This window comes from Kluyveromyces marxianus, chromosome 1 (genome assembly GCF_001417885.1).
Source record: "Kluyveromyces marxianus DMKU3-1042 DNA, complete genome, chromosome 1".
In the NCBI taxonomy this organism is placed as follows: domain Eukaryota; kingdom Fungi; phylum Ascomycota; class Saccharomycetes; order Saccharomycetales; family Saccharomycetaceae; genus Kluyveromyces; species Kluyveromyces marxianus.
The window spans coordinates 1,714,420-1,733,849 of NC_036025.1; the positions used below are offsets into that span (position 1 = coordinate 1,714,420).

At 35.9% G+C, this 19,430-nt stretch overlaps 9 protein-coding genes across 9 annotated transcripts; 5 read left to right on the forward strand and 4 right to left on the reverse strand.

Moving 5' to 3' along the window:
• Positions 1–278: 278 nt before the first annotated feature.
• KLMA_10826 (uncharacterized protein) lies at positions 279–941 on the reverse strand (the record flags this gene model as incomplete). The annotated part of the gene is made up of 1 exon (XM_022822517.1): positions 279–941. The coding sequence occupies one exon, from the start codon at positions 939–941 to the stop codon at positions 279–281; it is 663 nt and encodes a 220-aa protein (XP_022674331.1).
• A 1,018-nt stretch (positions 942–1,959) lies between these two features.
• On the forward strand, positions 1,960–3,729 carry KLMA_10827 (uncharacterized protein; the record flags this gene model as incomplete). Its single annotated transcript, XM_022822518.1, has 1 exon — positions 1,960–3,729. The coding sequence occupies one exon, from the start codon at positions 1,960–1,962 to the stop codon at positions 3,727–3,729; it is 1,770 nt and encodes a 589-aa protein (XP_022674332.1).
• Positions 3,730–3,955: 226 nt separating this feature from the next.
• Positions 3,956–4,516, reverse strand: KLMA_10828 (uncharacterized protein; the record flags this gene model as incomplete). Its single annotated transcript, XM_022822519.1, has 1 exon — positions 3,956–4,516. The coding sequence occupies one exon, from the start codon at positions 4,514–4,516 to the stop codon at positions 3,956–3,958; it is 561 nt and encodes a 186-aa protein (XP_022674333.1).
• Positions 4,517–5,477: 961 nt separating this feature from the next.
• On the forward strand, positions 5,478–6,437 carry KLMA_10829 (uncharacterized protein; the record flags this gene model as incomplete). Its single annotated transcript, XM_022822520.1, has 1 exon — positions 5,478–6,437. One exon carries the CDS (start codon positions 5,478–5,480, stop codon positions 6,435–6,437), a length of 960 nt encoding a protein of 319 aa, XP_022674334.1.
• A 617-nt stretch (positions 6,438–7,054) lies between these two features.
• On the reverse strand, positions 7,055–7,726 carry Nqo2 (NAD(P)H-dependent oxidoreductase; the record flags this gene model as incomplete). The annotated part of the gene is made up of 1 exon (XM_022822521.1): positions 7,055–7,726. One exon carries the CDS (start codon positions 7,724–7,726, stop codon positions 7,055–7,057), a length of 672 nt encoding a protein of 223 aa, XP_022674335.1.
• Positions 7,727–9,839: 2,113 nt separating this feature from the next.
• Positions 9,840–11,483, forward strand: YCT1 (uncharacterized protein; the record flags this gene model as incomplete). The annotated part of the gene is made up of 1 exon (XM_022822522.1): positions 9,840–11,483. One exon carries the CDS (start codon positions 9,840–9,842, stop codon positions 11,481–11,483), a length of 1,644 nt encoding a protein of 547 aa, XP_022674336.1.
• A 793-nt stretch (positions 11,484–12,276) lies between these two features.
• URA1 (dihydroorotate dehydrogenase) lies at positions 12,277–13,224 on the forward strand (the record flags this gene model as incomplete). Its single annotated transcript, XM_022822523.1, has 1 exon — positions 12,277–13,224. The coding sequence occupies one exon, from the start codon at positions 12,277–12,279 to the stop codon at positions 13,222–13,224; it is 948 nt and encodes a 315-aa protein (XP_022674337.1).
• Positions 13,225–13,950: 726 nt separating this feature from the next.
• Positions 13,951–15,057, forward strand: KLMA_10833 (uncharacterized protein; the record flags this gene model as incomplete). Its single annotated transcript, XM_022822524.1, has 1 exon — positions 13,951–15,057. The coding sequence occupies one exon, from the start codon at positions 13,951–13,953 to the stop codon at positions 15,055–15,057; it is 1,107 nt and encodes a 368-aa protein (XP_022674338.1).
• Positions 15,058–15,320: 263 nt separating this feature from the next.
• PHO12 (histidine phosphatase family protein) lies at positions 15,321–16,769 on the reverse strand (the record flags this gene model as incomplete). Its single annotated transcript, XM_022822527.1, has 1 exon — positions 15,321–16,769. The coding sequence occupies one exon, from the start codon at positions 16,767–16,769 to the stop codon at positions 15,321–15,323; it is 1,449 nt and encodes a 482-aa protein (XP_022674339.1).
• Between the last annotated feature and the right edge of the window lie 2,661 nt (positions 16,770–19,430).

The window sequence follows — 19,430 nt, forward strand, 5'->3', positions numbered from 1 at the left end:
TGTTTCTGAAGTATATAACGACAGTTTTTTAATACATTTACGTTTTTTGTCTCGTAATAATTATATCTAAATATCCAAAATAGCGTATAGCTAAGGCAATGTAAAAACACCATCTTGAGGTTGGAGAGTTTTCATCGTACAACACTAGTATTAAATATATATACTAAGAAATAGCACCTGTGGAATCTACATTGATCTGTGTCATCAATTCTATATATAGATTAGGACAATGGATGTGATGCCCCTCAAGGTGGGCGATTCTGTAAGCGCAAGTTCGATTAAATGATCAACGCAACTATCAATGAGATTAAGTGGTGACTATGTAAAGCGACAATTCCGGCGTGGTTTTTACTTGATTTTTTGGAAATGCCACCTCCACTTGTAGAATGAGCCAATACTGAAGAAGCAGAGGACGCGTCGAATGTTTGGCTACCCAATAATGATATAGAAGTTGAACCGGCCGACTCTCCTTTATAGTCTTTGATTGAAGCCCCATCACTTCCAATAGCCTTTATTTGAATTGGGATCACATCAGATCTTCCAGCTGCAGCATTAATGGACCCCAGAACATATACACCTTCTTTTCCAGATGGGACAGCATGGAAATCTTGGTCATATAACTTCAAAGTACCATTTTGAACGGTAAAGTCATTTAAGACTTCAAAACTTGGTGAATCGGCCGATAAGGAGAGATAGTTTTTACCTATACCCATGAGTTTTCCACTTTCCAGCTCTAATGAACCATTATTCAAAATTACACCGTTAGTCAACTGTGAAACATTTCCAAGATAAATTTTGTTGTCGCTGCCAATATAAATATGGGCATCAGCTAAGACAGTGCCTGGAGCATAACACTCTAGAGTGAAATTAGATGAACTTGCAAAAGCAAAATTTATAATCCCAATTAATATAGTACCGATTAAAGAATAGTATGATTTCATTATGAGTTTCTTGGTGATGAGCTTCTTACCGAGTGATGACCATCTCACAACATATTATTGAGGAACCACATTATTCTAACAAGAAAAGCTTAGGAGTTTCTTTTGGCTCATATATACCTGTTTGAATATTGCTAGAGTAAAATAAAACTACAATGAAACTCCGGGTGTTTCCACAGAGAGTGGTATGTGCTTGGTACTGTGGTCCTATAACTCTTATTTTACAGCAAAAATGCCCTTTTCTATTGCTCAACCATATTATGCTCTTGTTTTCGAGATTAATTTGCTCGATCAGTTCCAAAACTCTATCTAGGGTCTTTTGTCACCCAGTTTTTTATACATTACTCTCTCTGTGTATCTTAATGATTTCACGGAAACCTCCCAGAATAGATTTGTAGGCGAGTGGGTACTTTTAAGAGCCGAAAATCCTGCGTATTGAGTTTCGCTTATCCCGATAAATTGTTTTGAACCTTCTTAGGAGGATAATAATTAGATAAATATGCGCAGTTGTTCAAGATACTACTGTGGTAAAACTTGTAAGTTGCCGAACTTATGCTTGAGCAACTTAGTGGATTTGAGAATTAATTTTTAAAAAGACTCATGTGAATATATGCGCAATGAATAACTAAGACACACTTTATTACGAAAGTACAGAAAACCAAGAAGAGATGCAACAATTTAAGACACTATTTGATAATGCTCTCTTTTTTTTGTTTTGCCTCTAAATGTGAGTTTGTGATCTACTTTGCTCATTTCTTTACACTGTGAACCATTTGGATTAAAATTATCAAACTTGAACTACGAGTCAATATTGTACATGTCTTACTCCGTGTTATTGCTTGAGAATGTACCTATGTCCTATAGTTGGAGATAGTACTAATATATTATTATAATTAGTTCTATGAAATAAACAAGTAAGATATATATTTACGTCTTTTCATGACAGTTACCTGAATGTGTCTGCAACTTTACGGGCGAATAATGTGCAACAAATCCAAATAATCAACAAACCTTTGAAATAATGATAGACGTCTTGATTGGAAAGCATGACAGCCGTAAATGTCTATATGAAGACATAGATGTAACTGAAATGACGGTTCCAAATCCACAGAATATGTGTGGTGATAGTGATCATATGAATCCAAAAGATGAAGATGGTGTTCCATACAAAGAGCCCCTCAAAGTTTTAGAGCAACGGTGGTTTGAAGAAACCCAGGTTAACAATATGAACTTAAAATGGTATCAAAGACCGACGAAAACTTTGCTTTTCCTGGTTCTTACTTTACACACTTTATCTTTTACAATCTTGATGGGGCCGTTAGTCATATTGATGCTTCAAAATATATGTACAAAAGAAGCCCCAACAATAATTCACCATCATGGAAGTGGAGGAATGAAAATGCCAACCAACAAATTTAAGCGTATGGAAATGGGAGGAAGTGCAGGTACAGGTGGTCTTGAAGGTTGTAAGAATGAAAACTCTCAAGAAATATTATCCAATGTACAATCGATATTGTCTTTCATATCAGGTATATTAGGAATCTTGATGTCTGGGAAATATGGGCAGTTAAGTGATCGATTTGGAAGAATATTTGTATTAAAGATACTCGGTCTAATAAATTTGATAAACTCGTTTTGCGCAATAATATATTTTCATTTCTTCAAACAATATCACCAGTTTTGGATGATACTTTTATTGTCACCCGGGTACTTCTCTGGTGGAATTATGACTATTATAGCTAATGGTAATAGTTATCTGAACGATATAGTTACTCCACAGCACAGAGCTGCATCTATTAGTGTACTTATGAGTTTGGTATATTGCGCGCTAGGTATAGGGCCGCTTATAGGTTCACTCATTGTAAAACATTCAGGTAACAATATGATTCCACTTTTCTTTTCGATTGGTTTTGGGGGAATCAGCACCCTATTGTCTTTCAGTGTATTAAAGGAAAGTAGACACCCTGAGGCACTTAGATTATCCAAAGAGCTGTATCAACAACGAAGTATTGAACCTCAGCATTCTAATATGCTATTAAAATACATACATGTCGTTTTGAATTCCGTTAGTTCTTTCTTTACCCCCTTGAAAAGCCTATGGTTACCAAAAACAGAAACTGGTTCTCTTATTCACAGAGTCAATGTTCTCACACTACTATTTGTCGATAATTTCAATATGGCGGTTACAATCGGAACTATGAGTCCAATTATATTGTTTTCGATTTGGAAATATAATTGGACAAGTGTTGATATTGGATATTACATGAGTATTGGTGGGTTTGGAAAAGCATTTGTTCTGCTGGTATTTGCACCTACATTATTGAGTATATTGACTAATCGTTGTCGATTTAATGTGAATCCCTATTCTGTTGATTCAGTTGATAGATTTACCATTTTAAGCTCCCTGATATTTGTTTCGGTATCTTTATTAGTGGTTATATGCATCAACGACCCCTCTGGAGTCTACATTAGTAGCATTCTACAAAGTTTAGGAGGGATGATATCACCTGTTACACAGAGTGCTATTGCAAAATATAGTAACGTTACAAATTCAGGAGAAATCTTCGGTGCAATTGCGTTAGTTAGGCACGTTTCAATGTTAATTTTTCCACCATTATTCCTGCAAATATATTCGCACTCAATTAAATTCAGTGCCAAATTTTTCTTGTTTGTTCCTTTGGTTGTTTCCTTAATGACGATAGCTGTTAGTTTATTCGGTTTGAAACAACATAAGGAATTTCATTTGGAGCACTGCGAAAACATTGAGCCCTTAAATGATTCTGATATTTGACTATTGCTTCGCTTCCCTGCATCAGTGTTACTATATAGGTGATATATCTATATGAATTTCCGCACGAGTGCTTAAAATTATTTTTAAATTATTTGTTTCTTGAACTTCTCATTGAATCATCATAAAAACAAATTGTCGTCAGTGTAAAAAATTGTCGCGCGTCAGGAACAAAAGATATATAAAAATGTTCTTTGTGGAAGGGCTCTATTACAAAAAAAAGAAGTACTTAGATAATTAAATACAATGAGGTCATAATAACAAGTGGATAGATAATAACACTAGCTTGCAGTTCACTGGCTCCACTTCCTTTTATTGAAAACTTGTCCACTTTCTTACCTTTATCGTTCACACATTTAACCTTAACTGTGTAAGATGAACTTAAAGTTGACAAGGCATTTTTAGATGCTAAAATCCATGTGTCAGTCTCGCCATTAGGAATAGCTTTGAATTCTTTTTCACCATAAAGGTTAAGGAACCCTTTGCTATCAATTTTAAAAGGCAGAGCATATTCGGTGAAATTATTTGTGACAGTTAGATAATTTTTCTTAATGCCGATAAACTCGTTTGTACCCAACTTTAACGATCCGTCATCTTGAATAGTGCCATTAACCAAACTAACAGGGGATTTTTTTCCGATGAATATTGAATTGTCATCATAATAAATTGTCATACCTTTCAATTGTTTAGGACCATGTAGCTCCAACTTAAAGTTTTCAGAAACCGCATTTACACTGGATACAATAATTGAAAACACTATTAAAATTTGTTGTAAGACCTTCGAATTCATTTCTTGTTTGAATAATCCTTCTTTTTTCGATTTTCGAATATTTAATGTTCAGAGAATCTTAATAGTTGATTCCACTTTTACATGATATAGTAGATTCATATCATTGACAAAAAGATATGTAAATTAATGGCAAACCTTAAATAATCGCATTGACGACCTTTCAATTAATTTAGAATGTCGAGAAGAATACATTTGAAAAAATAAGAATTATAATCTCTAGTTGTAGGTGATGATATATCTCCGAGATATATTTGCTCAAGGGTGCTGGAGCAAATATTGTGGTAACAGATTTACATTAATGAAAAAAAAAAAAAAAAAAAAAAAAAATAGCATCAAGGATAACACAAGAACCCTATTTTAATATTCAGAGTCGAAATGCCATCTCTACATGCTTTTCTTTGATAATCCTTCTCTTCTTCTTCCTTAAATTATTTTGTCTTGTTTTCATAGAAGTAATAAAGAAACTTGAGTACAATGTTTAAACTTTTTGCTCTGTTATTATAGATTCAATCTACTCTCTTACCTTCAAATTTTCTCTGCATTCAGGGTCCGAAATAGTACAAATTGCTCAGAGCTATCGATTTTGACCTAGTAGACTGAAAAGATACTCAGTAAGTTGATCTTTGTCTCACCTTTTTGAAGACTGCTTTACACCTGAGAGGTACATGATATGAGTTAAATTGCATTCAAATTTAGCTCCTCCATAAAATTCTCACCTTCCTCATGTTTCAGAAGTTGTTATGAACCTTAATGCCTAAAAGAACATGTAACGCAATATATAAGAGAACAATCTGGTCTTCGATTTTTTGTTTTCTTCCATCCATTTCCCATCGCAGAAAATGAATGTACTTTCTAATTGTAGTCGACATTTAATATCCTAACCCTCTGGGACCTTACACTCGTTTAACCATCTACTTAAGGAAATATTCGACAGCGAATTAATTTTGAACTTTTAGCAGACATGATATTTCCATTAAGATACTGTTCTTTTTTACTCGCCTTTTTTTTGCGCCTAATCACTGCAGCATCTGAAGATTTTACTTTGAAATTAAGTGCTGCAGGAACTAAAGTTGATGGGTTTAACATTTATGTTGATGACCAACATAGAATTGTTTTGTCAAAGTCTGGTCAATCGATGAGTGGTGCAATCCAGGATGATGGTACATTAAAATTGAATAATGGCGAAACCGTTGGAATTGGAAAAAACTACCTTTCCACAGAAGCATTGTCCTCTTCATTCATAATTGCAGAACCATGGACCATTGTCGGAGGAAAATTGAAGCTATATGATGGTGACTTCCACTCCATTTATTCCGGTACAGATGACATTTACGTATTAGGGTCTAAGAATGCTGCTATGGGGCGTTCTGATGTAATTGTGGTGTCTATCGTCCCAGTTGATAGCAATGGAAATGTTATTGCGGACTTTTCTGCCACCACCTCATCCTCATCAGCGGCTTCCTCCACTGCAGCAAAGACAAGTTCTTTTTTAAGCTCTACTACTTCTGCTTCTATCAGTTCTAATACCGTTGATGGAGGTATTCCCAGTTCATCATCAACCCCTTCTGTTTCATCATTTTCAAGCGCTTCTTCTTCTGAATCGTCAATTTCAAGTATTTCTCCTTCTGTCACAATCGCTTCCGTTACATCTTCAGTTCCAATATCTACAACTCTGGAGTCTAGTACAAGTCAAAAAGATTTGAACAGTGAGTCGTTCAGTTATTCGAACGACTTCCAAACGACATCGCTGAAGGAAGGCAGTTCTGCATCTGAGAGCACTACCGGTCATATTGCCACATCTATCTCGGTAAGTTCAAGCAATCAAACTACTGCCACAGTAGAAAGTTTGTATAGTGGTGCAGCTTCCCATACTAGAGCAACATTAAGTCTTCTATTCTTACTTTTAGGAGGATTCGTTTAGAAGGCTAGGTGCTCCATATTAGTTCTTATACTGTGGGTGATAAATGACTTTGAAGATAAACACTTCTCGTCATTTTTAATCAAAAGATCTTCTTGATTAACAAAGATGGGAGAACAAATCAGATATATTTTCCCCATACCCTTTTTGAAAAATGTTAGAAAAACAAAAATTAAATAGAATAATACCCCTATGCAGACATACAGACAGATACATTATATGTAATTTTGAGCGCTCTATTTGAATTAGAGGCTTGTTTTTAAAAGAAAGATTTTTATGACATATGACTACGAGTGATCAATGTTTAAGGGAGCCATTTTATCAAATACTTTAAAAACTCTTTCCATCTTCTAAAAAGTAATATCTATTCTTGATAACAACTTGTGATATTTTATACCCAAAAATGACTTTAACTTTCTTATTCTAAAAAACACAAAGAGCTTCTCCACGTCTTTACATGCACAAAGAGATGCAAATATCAAAACTTATCAACTTCTTTCCTACCATTTTCCAATAGTTAAAGTAACTACAACTTACGTACATTTTGTCTTATATAATGGAACAAATAGTACCATACCGTTGAATTAGTTCATATTAACCCAAATATGTTAACCAAAGATCTAGTTTGGCAATTCCTTTGCGAATGCACGAACTTGTTCTTCAAATTCCTTAACCTTCTCTTCAGATTGAGTGTTAGCACCATACAAGTACAATGGCTTAACAACATTCAAACCCGAGTAACCGAAAGTGGTTAAAGTTCCGGATAGCAACTTGCTGACGACTTCATTTGGATCACCTGGCTTGTAAGCATTCTCTGGGGAACCACCTAGGGTAACAACAAGAGAAGCATTTCTACCAGAGACAGTCTTCTTCTTCAAAACTTCTGGATCACTTAATTCTGGGTGCTCCCAGTAGTTGTATGCAAAACCGTTAGAGAATACTCTGTCGATCCAGCCCTTCAATATAGCTGGCAAATTGAACCACCAGATTGGGAAGACAAATAGAATTGTGTCAGCCCACAAAAGTTTTTGCTGTTCCTCAACAACATCCTTGGTTAGGGTGCCGTTGGCTGTGTAATCCTTCGACGCAATTTGTGGGTTAAACTTCTTATCAGCTGGGTAATCAGGGAAGTCCGAAACATCGACTTCACTCTTCCACTTCATGGCATACAAATCACTAACTTTGACCTCATCTCCTTGGGACTTTAATTGACCAACAAGCTCATCTAGCAAATGACCATTCAAAGATTTACGCTCTGGGTGAGCGAAAACAATAAATACCTTTCTGCCCATTCTTATTATTTTGTTGCCTATATTATACTATCGTACGACTCTATCTTACTTAGTGTCGGTTATAGGTGCTATATATGAATCATGATTCATATTCTAAAACATTGAATGAAGAACAAAGAAGTTTTCACTCGAGGGTGCCATGCTATTTATATAAGTTGGCTCAAGAGACATCCAATCCACATGAACCCTTAATTTCCTGATTGTACATTTTCAGGCGGTGCAATAAGAGTGGTGTGCAATCCACAGACTTCACATACTAGTAAATTTCTGAAGTGGGTTCAAGGAAAACCCTAGAAAATTACAAATCGTTAGATACATGATACGTTAGTATCTCCCCTTACAAAGTAGAGGACCCTCGATAATTACCAATCCGTTCATAATACCACATTTGTAAACCTTGACAGAACCCTTCCGGTGCGTCAGTTTCTTGGAATTTTCTATTTCTACTATTTCATTACCTACAACATCTCCTGCCACAATTAAGTAATCTATTATTAATGTAACCCACCTGTGTGCGGGAATTTCTAAAGCCACTCATTAAAAAAGAAATTTATTTTCGAAAATGACCCTCGAGACTCGAGAAAAGCAACAGTCAGAGCTCGTAGCAACATACTGAAACCTTCACATAGATAGCGTTACATATCTCAAACCCGTTTTTAATAATGTGTTAACAATGCAGGCATCCGAGGCTGAACGGAACAATACTGCATTACCCACTCGTTAATTAATCATCGAATGGCTTTGGGTGCATTCAAAGGCAACGCATAATTTTTTTTTTTTTAGATTTACAACGGCGAATTCAATTCGCCATCAGAGTCGTTCTTCTCCAGCTACGAGGAATGAACAATTATATTTACAATTCTCTTTTCTTGTAAGATGTATGCCTGTATAGTCGTGGCTATATGTGCTGAAATTATATCGAGTTTCTAAGTTTCGATCGAAGTCTATGAACATGGAATCACTGTATGTCCCTTAGTTGCTTGTTTTTCTTTGTATTCCGTAGAAAATACTAGCCCAGTTTCAAGACACTAAGGATCACCCTATACTTTAGTCGAACTTTTCGCGATAAACTAAAGGAACTACAACAACCGTTGATTTGAGGTGTATATTGGGAGGCACATAACCCATTTAGAATATCCACTTTCATCTTCAGTTATACGCAGAATTCTCTCCTTCATACAGTTCTTATTTAATGAGGGGAAAAAGAGTTTACAGGTCTATACATATTAAGGTACTAAAGAGTTTTGCGAATCTTTAATTCGGACTTTATGTAGCTCGAGTTTTGGAACTACTGATTATGAGTTGATGGCTTGATAGGTGTGCCTGGAGCTTCATTGTTATATTCTCCCACGAAGTATTTTACTACATCATACCATCTATTTTCTTAGTATATTTATTTTTCTTTTTGCCAAGTAAAATGCTATATGCCTACCTGCAAAATGATTATATGAATTCACTATGGGGTGCGAAACAAAGTCAACAATAAAGTTATGGCTGTTTCACAGTTTTTTTTAATGGTTTTTCGTCCTTTTAGAACTTCAAGCGCTGTCTCTGCGTATTATTCCGTATTAAATTGTTTGCGGATATAAATCTATACCTCAAGCAGTTGACTCAATCTCATTATTTCTTTGAGTCAAGATAAGTGTTGCTTTATTCATTGAGTCGATCCTAGAAGCTTAATTTTTTTTTTTTTTTGGGGATTCTGGAGATTAAGACATAATGAAGACTAAGACTGATAATGCCGAGAAAAGACAATTGTAGACACCGTCCTTTAAAAAACAAAAACTTAATTACCGTTCTTGGCAAATAAGTGCCGATGTCAATGTAATAGATAGTAATCTTCGAATCGATACTGTGTCTATGAGAAGGCATTTCATAATAAAGTCTTTAATCGACATACCGCAGTCATGCTATCATTAAAAACAAGCGATATATCAAAAGTCCGACATGAGGGGTAATCAAACAGTAATTATAAATATGGTGTAAATAACAGCATGCCTCATTTAATTTCTCAGAAAGGCGATGGCTAGTTCATTATTTCTCAGACAAATTAAGTTAATGATGTACCATGAAGTGATCCTAAAAGAAGAAAGACAGAAATAAAACTGGGAAAATGTCAATAAACACTAGCAGAGCTAGTAAAGATGCTATTTTAATCAGCGAAAATCATCATGAGAAGGGGCTTGACTACGTTAATATAAGTAAATCATCTGATGACTCTGAATTAAGCTTACACCAAGATAATAATATCAAGATCATTTCTGCTAAAGATGCCGATGTAACAGTCAGCTTTATGAACAAATATGACCACATTACACCTGAAATTTCCCCTGAAGAGGAGAAAAGTCTCTCCAGAAAGTTGGTATTAATTGTTGTTCCTCTTTGCGCGTTAGTGAATTTCGTTTTGTATGCTGATAAAGGTACGGCCTCCTACACTTCGATATTTGGGATGTGGAAGGACACTAATATGAACCAAAATAGATACAATAACTCCACTACTTTATTTTATGTGGGGTACATTGTTGGACAGGTTAACTTAATACTTGTGCAAAAGTTTCCAATTGGTTACCTCCTCTCAATTTTATGTTTCGTATGGTCCCTCCTAATATTCATGCATACCGTTGCTACAAACTATCAAACTATTTATGCACTAAGGTTTCTACTTGGGTTCGTAGAATCTATCGCGGTACCGATATTAAATATTACTATGGGCCAATTCTTAAATGCAAAGGAAAAAAGTTGGACTGCTTCACTGTTCTATATCACCTGTTTGGGAAATGATATAGTCCTTGGGTTTATAGCTTATGGATTACTACACGTTAAGGCTACAATACGCATTTGGAAACTTTTTATGATTGTTATTGGTTCCATAAGTATACTAACAACAATTTTTGTAATTCTGATTTATCCAAACAATCCCACTACAGCGAAATTTCTCTCGGTAAAGGAAAGAGTGTGGGTGATCAGAAGGGTGCAAAAAACAACAGGTTCTTCCATAGAACAAAAAGTGATAAAAAAACATCAAGCAATCGAAGCAATTAGAGATCCGGTTTCGTGGCTCTTTTGTGCTTTTTTCTTTTGTAATCAATTGTCTAACAATTTGGTTTATCAAGAAAAGTTATTGTTCAAGGAAATTGGCGTTTCTACATTAGGGTCTACACTTGTATCTGTTGCATATGGCGGTTTCGCAGTGATCTGCGCAGTAATTGCTGCTTTCATAATTAAACTCAGAAATGATTTTACGGCATATTCAGTTATATTTTGGACCATATTTCCTTTTATAGGTAGTATTGCAATGATCACTTTACCTTGGGATAAAACCTATGCGTTATTGGCTATGATTATATTATGCTCAACAAAGGGTGTTACTTGGATATTAATGTTTTCCTGGACTTCAACAACCGTTTCAGGTTATACCAAAAAGGTCACCAGAAATGCGATGATTATGATAGCATATGGCATAGCAAACATTATCTCGCCCCAATTATGGCAAGCTAGGAACAAGCCAAGATATTATCCAGCTTGGATTGTCCAGTTAGTCTTTTCGTTTATTCTTGGGCCTATTATTGCCTTCTCAATTAGATACGTTTTAGCGAAGAGAAATAATGAAAGACTCTTACTAACCACCTCTTCTGATGAACTTGATTATGGATATATAAAAAACGAAGATGAGGAGAGTGCTACAGTGCACAAGCAAAACATCGCAGCTCTAGATTTGACTGACTTTGAAAATAGAAGATTCATATATCCCTTATAGGAACCGTAATTTACAGTGTCATCGAAATTGGGACAAAAATATCTTTACCATTTTTAACCTGGAGACTCATTATGATGACCGTGTTGCTTATTTTTATATAGTGCGAGCTGACTTCAAAACCTCTTTTGAAACGAAGAGCAGTGCAGGGAACCTCTGAACTGAATTGCAATAGGGTTCTCTAAATGTATGAATCGTAATACATATTTACAAGCATCCATACAGACTATTCTCTTTTATCCGCTCACCAGCCTAGCAAATTCTTATAGTAGTAGTTAATAATATTCAAATACATAGATACCTCATGCAAACGTACACACACTTTATGGTCTGCTTCAGATTTTAAAAATACTCATTAAATGTTAGTAGTATGATATGGTAATTTTATTCCTCCGTATGTGTTTGCATGTCAACATAAGAAATTTGGCGGATGAAGGTATGTACAATTTCACAAGTTTAAAAACTCTTCAGGATGAAGCGTCTCAACATATTCACACTTCCTTGTTTTTACATTAATACACTATCCCAACAATTCGTTACTTGTGTTCGTATATTAAGAAATTGCTATAATCAGCTGGTCATAATTTTCATCATTGAAAACCATCATCTGATGAACATGCTAAGATTCAAGAAAAACTAAAAAAAAAACTGACGCTATAAGAATAAGAGTATATGATGTATACGAGTTTTCACAAATGAAATTTATGGATAGAGTCATTTCATGAAGCTTATCATTACCATTCAAATGAATTAAGAGAATAGTAAGTAATAAACCAAAGGGGTTTAATTAATCAACATGTCTGCATCGTTGCAAACCGAGTTTTTGGGTCGAAGCTACGACAATCCTTTTATGAATGCATCTGGCGTTCACTGCATGACCATCAGTGACCTAGAAGAAATGGCAAACAGCAGTGCTGGTTCTTTTATAACTAAGAGTGCTACATCGTTGGAAAGAGCAGGAAACCCTGAACCTCGTTACGTCTCTGTTCCCCTTGGTAGCATTAATTCGATGGGACTCCCTAATCGTGGGATCGACTATTACCTTGATTATGTTTTAAAGAGACAAACTGCGTTTCCCGACAAGAATCCAGCCTTCTTTTCCGTTGCCGGCATGAGTGTAGAAGAGAATATGCAACTACTAAAAAAAATACAGGAAAGTGATTTCCAGGGCGTTACTGAATTGAACCTTTCATGTCCTAACGTTCCGGGGAAACCTCAAGTTGCCTATGACTTCGAGTTGACTGAAGAGATATTGACCAAGGTTTTCAAGTTCTTCAAAAAGCCATTAGGTGTCAAGCTTCCCCCATATTTTGACATTGCCCATTTTGATACCATTGCAGATGTATTGAATAAATTCCCCTTAGCGTACGTCAATTGCATTAACAGTATAGGGAATGGACTTTACATCGATGTGGAACAAGAATCTGTCGTAATTAAACCAAAGAACGGATTTGGAGGAATTGGCGGAGATTATGTCAAACCTACAGCATTAGCCAATGTGCGCGCTTTCTATACCCGTCTAAACCCAAGTATTAAAATTATCGGAACTGGAGGTATTAAAACGGGACAAGATGCGTTCGAGCACCTACTCTGTGGTGCTAGCATGCTACAGGTCGGAACTGAACTACACAAAGAAGGTGTAAAAATCTTTGACAGGTTAATCGCAGAATTGCAACAAATCATGGCGAAGAAAGGATATACCAAAATTGAAGATTTCCGTGGTAAGTTACGCTCTATTGAATAAATAACAGTTTTATTTAATTATGATAACCAAATATCCCATTTCTTCCACGCTATCTTAGGTATAATATCTTTATTTGAAGTAGTCGCCATATGATAATGTATGTATTAAATTCCAAAAACAAAAATGCCATACAGACCATGTACGCTATCCTATAGTTTGGATGTTAGCAGCCATCTATACGCATGATTCGCCGTCCTTGTAAACCCCTCTCTAAACGATAAGATAAAGAAACGTTTTAATTTTTTTTTGTTTTTGGTTGTGCGGAAGTGTATAGGCAACTGTGACGAAGTAATAATAAACATTAGAAAAGTGACTTCGAATTTGCAAAATTGTAAACAATGTTGTTTATATGTAAACAAGTTTTTTTTACGCTGTTAGCCGAACTCATTGACACGGCTGTATACACGTTGAACAGGTCAAGAGTTACCCGAAATATTTCTTTTTTGACTTCTCTTCCGTTAATGTCTTATCTGTGATCGCTATTGTAACTTTAATTAAGTGTCAAAGGTTCGTGCATCTATTCACAATTAGCGAATGACAGTTAATTCAACGTTTCATTACGGATTCTTCAATTCAATTTTGCGGTATATTTGAAGATACGTTTAAGTGACAATATTTAAAGGGTCCATATAAAGAAGTTTTTGTAAATTTGCCCAATAAATTTCCTATAACTTCTAAATTGACGCAAGAGCTTTTTGCCTAACACAAACAAGTTCACTAGCGGGTATGAAGTTCACTAACTATCTATTGCAGGCTGCTGCACTCCTTTCCTCCCAAGCTTTTGCTGAAACTTTTATCATTGACAATGATACTCCAACCGCTTTACAATTCTTGCTTCCACTAGCTGCTGGAAAAAAGGTTGCAGGTATCACTACCAATATTGGTGATTATTTAGTTGAAGGTGCCACATATGAAGCAGCTGTTGCCTTAAAACATGGTAACCTTACATCATGTATTCCAGTTTACCAAGGTGCGGCAACACCATTGGTGCGCACCAACGACACCTATCAATTGTGGCAACAATTGTACGGCCCAATTTACTGGCAAGGGTGCTGGGCTGCTGATTACCAGGACCCTAATCCAAAGGGTGAAAAGTACGTCTATAACGACACAGTCACTGCTACTCAGTGGTTGATAGACTACGTCAAAAATGCCAATGATTCCGTGACAATTGTTGCAGCTGGTACCATGACCAACCTAGCAATGGCTTTGGTTCAATACCCAGATTTCGCAAAGAATGTCAAGTTGGTTATCATGGGTGGTTACATTGACGGGCAAATTGCTCAAGCTACTGGTGGTGATTTCATAAACGACATGTACACAGATTTCAATTTGATGTTTGATCCTGAAGCTGCTCAAACTGCATTAAGTGCAAATTGGAAAGAATTGGTTGTCGTTGGTAATATCAGCAGTGAGCTTTTCCCAACCCAGGACCTATATGATGAGTTGATCGAGAAGTCTGGTGGTTTGACCAAATTATCTAACACTACGGAATTGCAATATGTTAAAGATACTGTTGGAAATGGTACATTGCCAAGCTTTAATCTACCATACTGGGACGAAGTTGCTGCTGCTGTTGCTGCCAACCCTCAACTAGTCGAAGAGTCGTATGAAGCTTACGTCTCTATTGATACTTCATTCTCAAGTCCATTTTATGGTAACATGAGAATTGTACCAGGTGATCTACGTGCTAAGAGAGGTGTAGCAACTAAAAAAGCTACTTTCGTCACCAAGATTAACACAGATAAATTCTATGATGCCATAGTAAATGCTTTGGTCAGAGATTGGACTGATTACTGTAAGACTGGGAAAACCCAAAACCTAGCGGTATAAAAATATAACTCAAGGATGCTATTTCATCTTTAGCATATCAATGTAAGATACCCCCAAAACTAATATATATATATATATATATATTTGTACATATGAATTAATATCCATATGATGTAAAGATATAACCTTGTGAAAGTAAAAAGGTTGACCGAATAAGATACATATGAGCTATTGATTCGACATACATCTGAAACTGCAAACATTTTTTAGACTATCTCGAGTTGAACTTAAATTTGAATTTTTGATGTGAAGATAGAGTGTATCTACTTTACAAGTAAAGAAGAGTTGTATCCAACAGTGTTATAGTCCCAAAAGAAGCTGAGAGAAGTGTGATTACTCGAAGAACTGATGTTACATGATTTAACATAGTCTAAACCTTGGAGATTTTTTTCCGCATAAGCATAGAAGTTTTGTTCGGGACAAGAAAAACCAGGGCCCGAGGAACATGATTCGATTGGGATAACTGCATCATTTAAAGTATATCTAACGTACGTTTCGTTAGAGCATTGGAACTTTTCAGTATAAAGCCTTGCACCCATTGGTGTCATCCAAGATCTATGGTAAACATGCTCAAGGAAGGAAACTGAGGAGGCATTCATCTTTTTTCCATTGTCAAAAAGTCCTATTCCAGCCAAATAGTTTATCATATCCGTATCATGCGTGAAACTCAACCACACTTTTTGATCCAAATTTTCACTTTGTTTTAATAATTCCACGGATGCATTGAATAGCACCGACCCAACAGTCTTCCCTAAAGAATTACCAGGCCCATTCTCATAGTATTCGCTTAAATCATCATTATAAGCATAGTGAACAAGTTCATCATTAGTAAATATATTACAGGCCTCGCTATAACCTTTTACACTTATCTCAAACGCACACCAAGTGAATAAGTTAGCTGCGTCAGTCTTGTTCAATTTTAAGCCAATATTTTTATTTTCGTTGTTCAACCTCTGCGCAATATGATCCAAATATTCTTCGGAGTAAGTGGATACATAGGATGCATTTTCATCCTCATCGTACGTTAAACACGAGCTTTTGGGTGTAAGGGTATTTGCACCGGACTTAGGATCTTCGCTGATAACACTCAAGTGAGTTGAGTTCACCTCGTTCGCTAGTTCTTGAGCAAAGAACAAAGCCGTGTCATGCACACGTTTAGAATTGGAGGAAAATAATTCGATATTAGATTCCTTGCTCAATAAGTCACCATACAGCGAAATAAAGTTATGTGCATGAGATTTGGCATCTTGTTCACCAGTGTAAGGGTTTAGGGGATTTAATGTGTTCTCAAAAGTGACTTCTTGTTCTAGCTGTGAAGGATCTTCTAAAAACCATTGATAATTATGGTCATTCAAAAATGATAAAGAACCCTTGAAATTTCCAGTATAATTTTGGAGTTTTTTGTAAGTTTTCATTAAAGCTTTGCCTTTAGATTTGCTGGGGAATCTTTCACCATGTCTTGCAACCAATTGCACTTGCTTTAACTCACATTCTTGCGGGATCCGTAAAGAAATGCCATAATCACTAGGAAATTGGAAGTATGGTGCGGCTCCAGCTAAATAAGGAAATAAAGTCTCTTGGCCGCCAATTTTACTGTACTCATTTTCAGCAAATCTATAGTTGTAAAAACTGGCACCTTCTACAACAGCCACTAAACAAAGTAAAGTTGATAGATAAAAACTTTTCATCAGTCCTTTAAGTATTTGTTTCATCTTCTACCATCTTAGCAGGACTTAGCAATGGGAAATAATTCCTTTAACAACGTAAAAAAAGTGTTGCAAATTCTTTCATGTTGTCCTTATGTATTAAATATGACTTTATGCACCTATGAACCTTGTAAGAGAACATTTGAAGTAATCATTAAGACATGTGGGTTAATCTTTAACTTTTGACCTCTCGTATGCTGCAATTTCAAAGAAACATTACATATCTGTAGGGTGTATAAGGAGAGAAAGCTTTAAAGTGAATAATCATAATTTTGTACCGGGTGGAATTAATTTTAACATTGCTGTGACGTTAACGAAGCACTGTCAGTGACAAATTATGAAGTATCCACGTGCTTCTTGGCATTTTTTTTGACAAACATTTGGATGTTGATGTAAGGGAGCTACCGTCCCATACCCTCCATTTTTGCGAGTGAGATTATGGTTGTTGGATTAGGAATTAGTTAACTATTATAGTAATAACCTTGAGGGTGAAGGTAGTAGAAATGATATCACTTAGATTTTTTTTTTTTGCTTAATTGATGTGATGTATAATGAGTGTTCGATTCACTAGATGAGTAAGTAGCTGGTGATATATTCGGTTGGTTTCTTCTACACAATATAAAACTTAATTTGGACCAACAGGTGTTAGTGGTCATTTCACATGGGGTCTGATGAAGAAACCAATTACACATATAGTTTCGAGTAATAATTAATAAGCACTAAAAGTTCTTCCTTGACCCTGATGCATCACTGCACCTCGGCTGTTGTTCTATAGTGGCTTCACAGCTAACACCCTAGAGGACCCTGTATTCATTCAGAGGTCAATCTTATTTTCTACAGGGTCCCTCGAGAATTCGGGCACTGTATCTAACTTCGCTCAAAAGTAGTTGCTTTTTTTTCCTCGCTTACATATCAACCACTGGGAAAATAAGTAGATTTATACCTTTTTTGATATTATCATAACTGTCACTCTGTGATTAATGGTATATCCCATAGACAATTAACCCAAAACTCTCAAATTCCGATTCACTCTTTTGCATCATTTACTCAATTCTGAGTTGCTGAAGATTTTGTCTGGTCATCATTTGAAAAATACTCTCGTAGTGAAAGGAAATGTCCACCGTTGAAGGTATTACACCGTTCAGGAAACCTTCTTTTATATCCTACGTTGCAGTTCATTTCGGTGATGTCTTTATATAATGGGGTTTCAGCTCTTTGGATGCGAACATCTACATAAGACCGGTCGTCATTGTATAGCCTTATACAGAAGGCAAGCATCCTCCTGTAATCATTCGAATTGAATAAAATTTGTAGTGCGCATTCTATATCATCGAATGTAGGAAAATATGATAAGTCACGGTTAAAATAGGCAGATGTAATATTCAGTTGCCACTCGATACCTATAGCCTCATGAGAGTAGACAGTACCAGTTTTGTGTTCTCTCAAGGCAATATAATCGTACCACCTCTTCCACACCTTATGGTCAGTCGATGGTTCAAAGGAAGTCTGGTCGATGCTTTTTGCCTTTACCTGCCGGAGTCCAGCAAGAATGTCCTCCGAGTTAGTAGCTACTGACGATGGCCAAACAACATTGGACGAAAATAAGATAAACAAGAAAATGGAACGTATGCCAAACATGACTCCTGACTTATTTTAGATTGCTACCAAGACTAATTTCTTTAAAGTGCAACAATTGAGATTTCTCTGAATTGGTGATCACTCTTGTTGGACTGGATATTCCTCAGTGTCGGCAGTAGGGACGTAGTAGAAATAATGTCATTGGATGTCATTTTAACTTGAAGTTGTTGGATTAATAAATTGGCAATTGAATTGTTGGATTCACTAGAAAAGTAAGTATTTAGTGATGTTCTACTTCTTCTGACTTGACTTACAATTGAATAGTAAGTAAGTTGTCAATTCAAGTTGGGAATTGGATGAAGAAACCTTCTACTCATATACTTTTTGGAATGGACTCAATTTTCAATTGCTGTAGCCTTGATCCTAGTATATCTAGGCTTTAGCCTTAGCATTTATAATTGCTATGATATCTGGCGCCATATACAACGGCGTAGGACGTTCAGGATCAACATTCGCCGTTTTTATAACACAAAACAGATCTGTTTTTTATTCTATTTTGTCGTACGAAAAGAGCTTTTCAATCTGATCATTCATCGGGACAAAACCTCTTTTTTTCTGTCTTCCACAGCGCCTATCAAAAAGGGTTCTCATAATGGAAAAAAAAGAAATAATTATATCGCTCGAGGAAAATATCAGACTTCCCGCTTCTGATAACTGTTAAGATTTTTCATACCTAAATTCATAGAGGCTGCGCGATCTAAAGAAATAAATAAATAAACAAACTGGTACTGCTTGGCACAAAAAAATGCTCGGCAAGTCATTAACAACTCTCCTGATATTTTCTTCTTTCCCTGTAATATATATATATATTCCATTGAGGTCGCTGGATACTTTCTGAAATTTCCTGCTTTGAAATATAGTGGATCCTTTGTCTAAGTTCACCGTAGGATATTTTCTGGTCACATCCATTCCATATTATTTTATCTTTAGAATTAGGTACCCTTTTATTAAATGGGCTCTGTTTTTGTTCTATCTACATTGTCAGGTTAAAACAATTATTACTGGTTTTGAAAGAGAACAGAGCAAAGG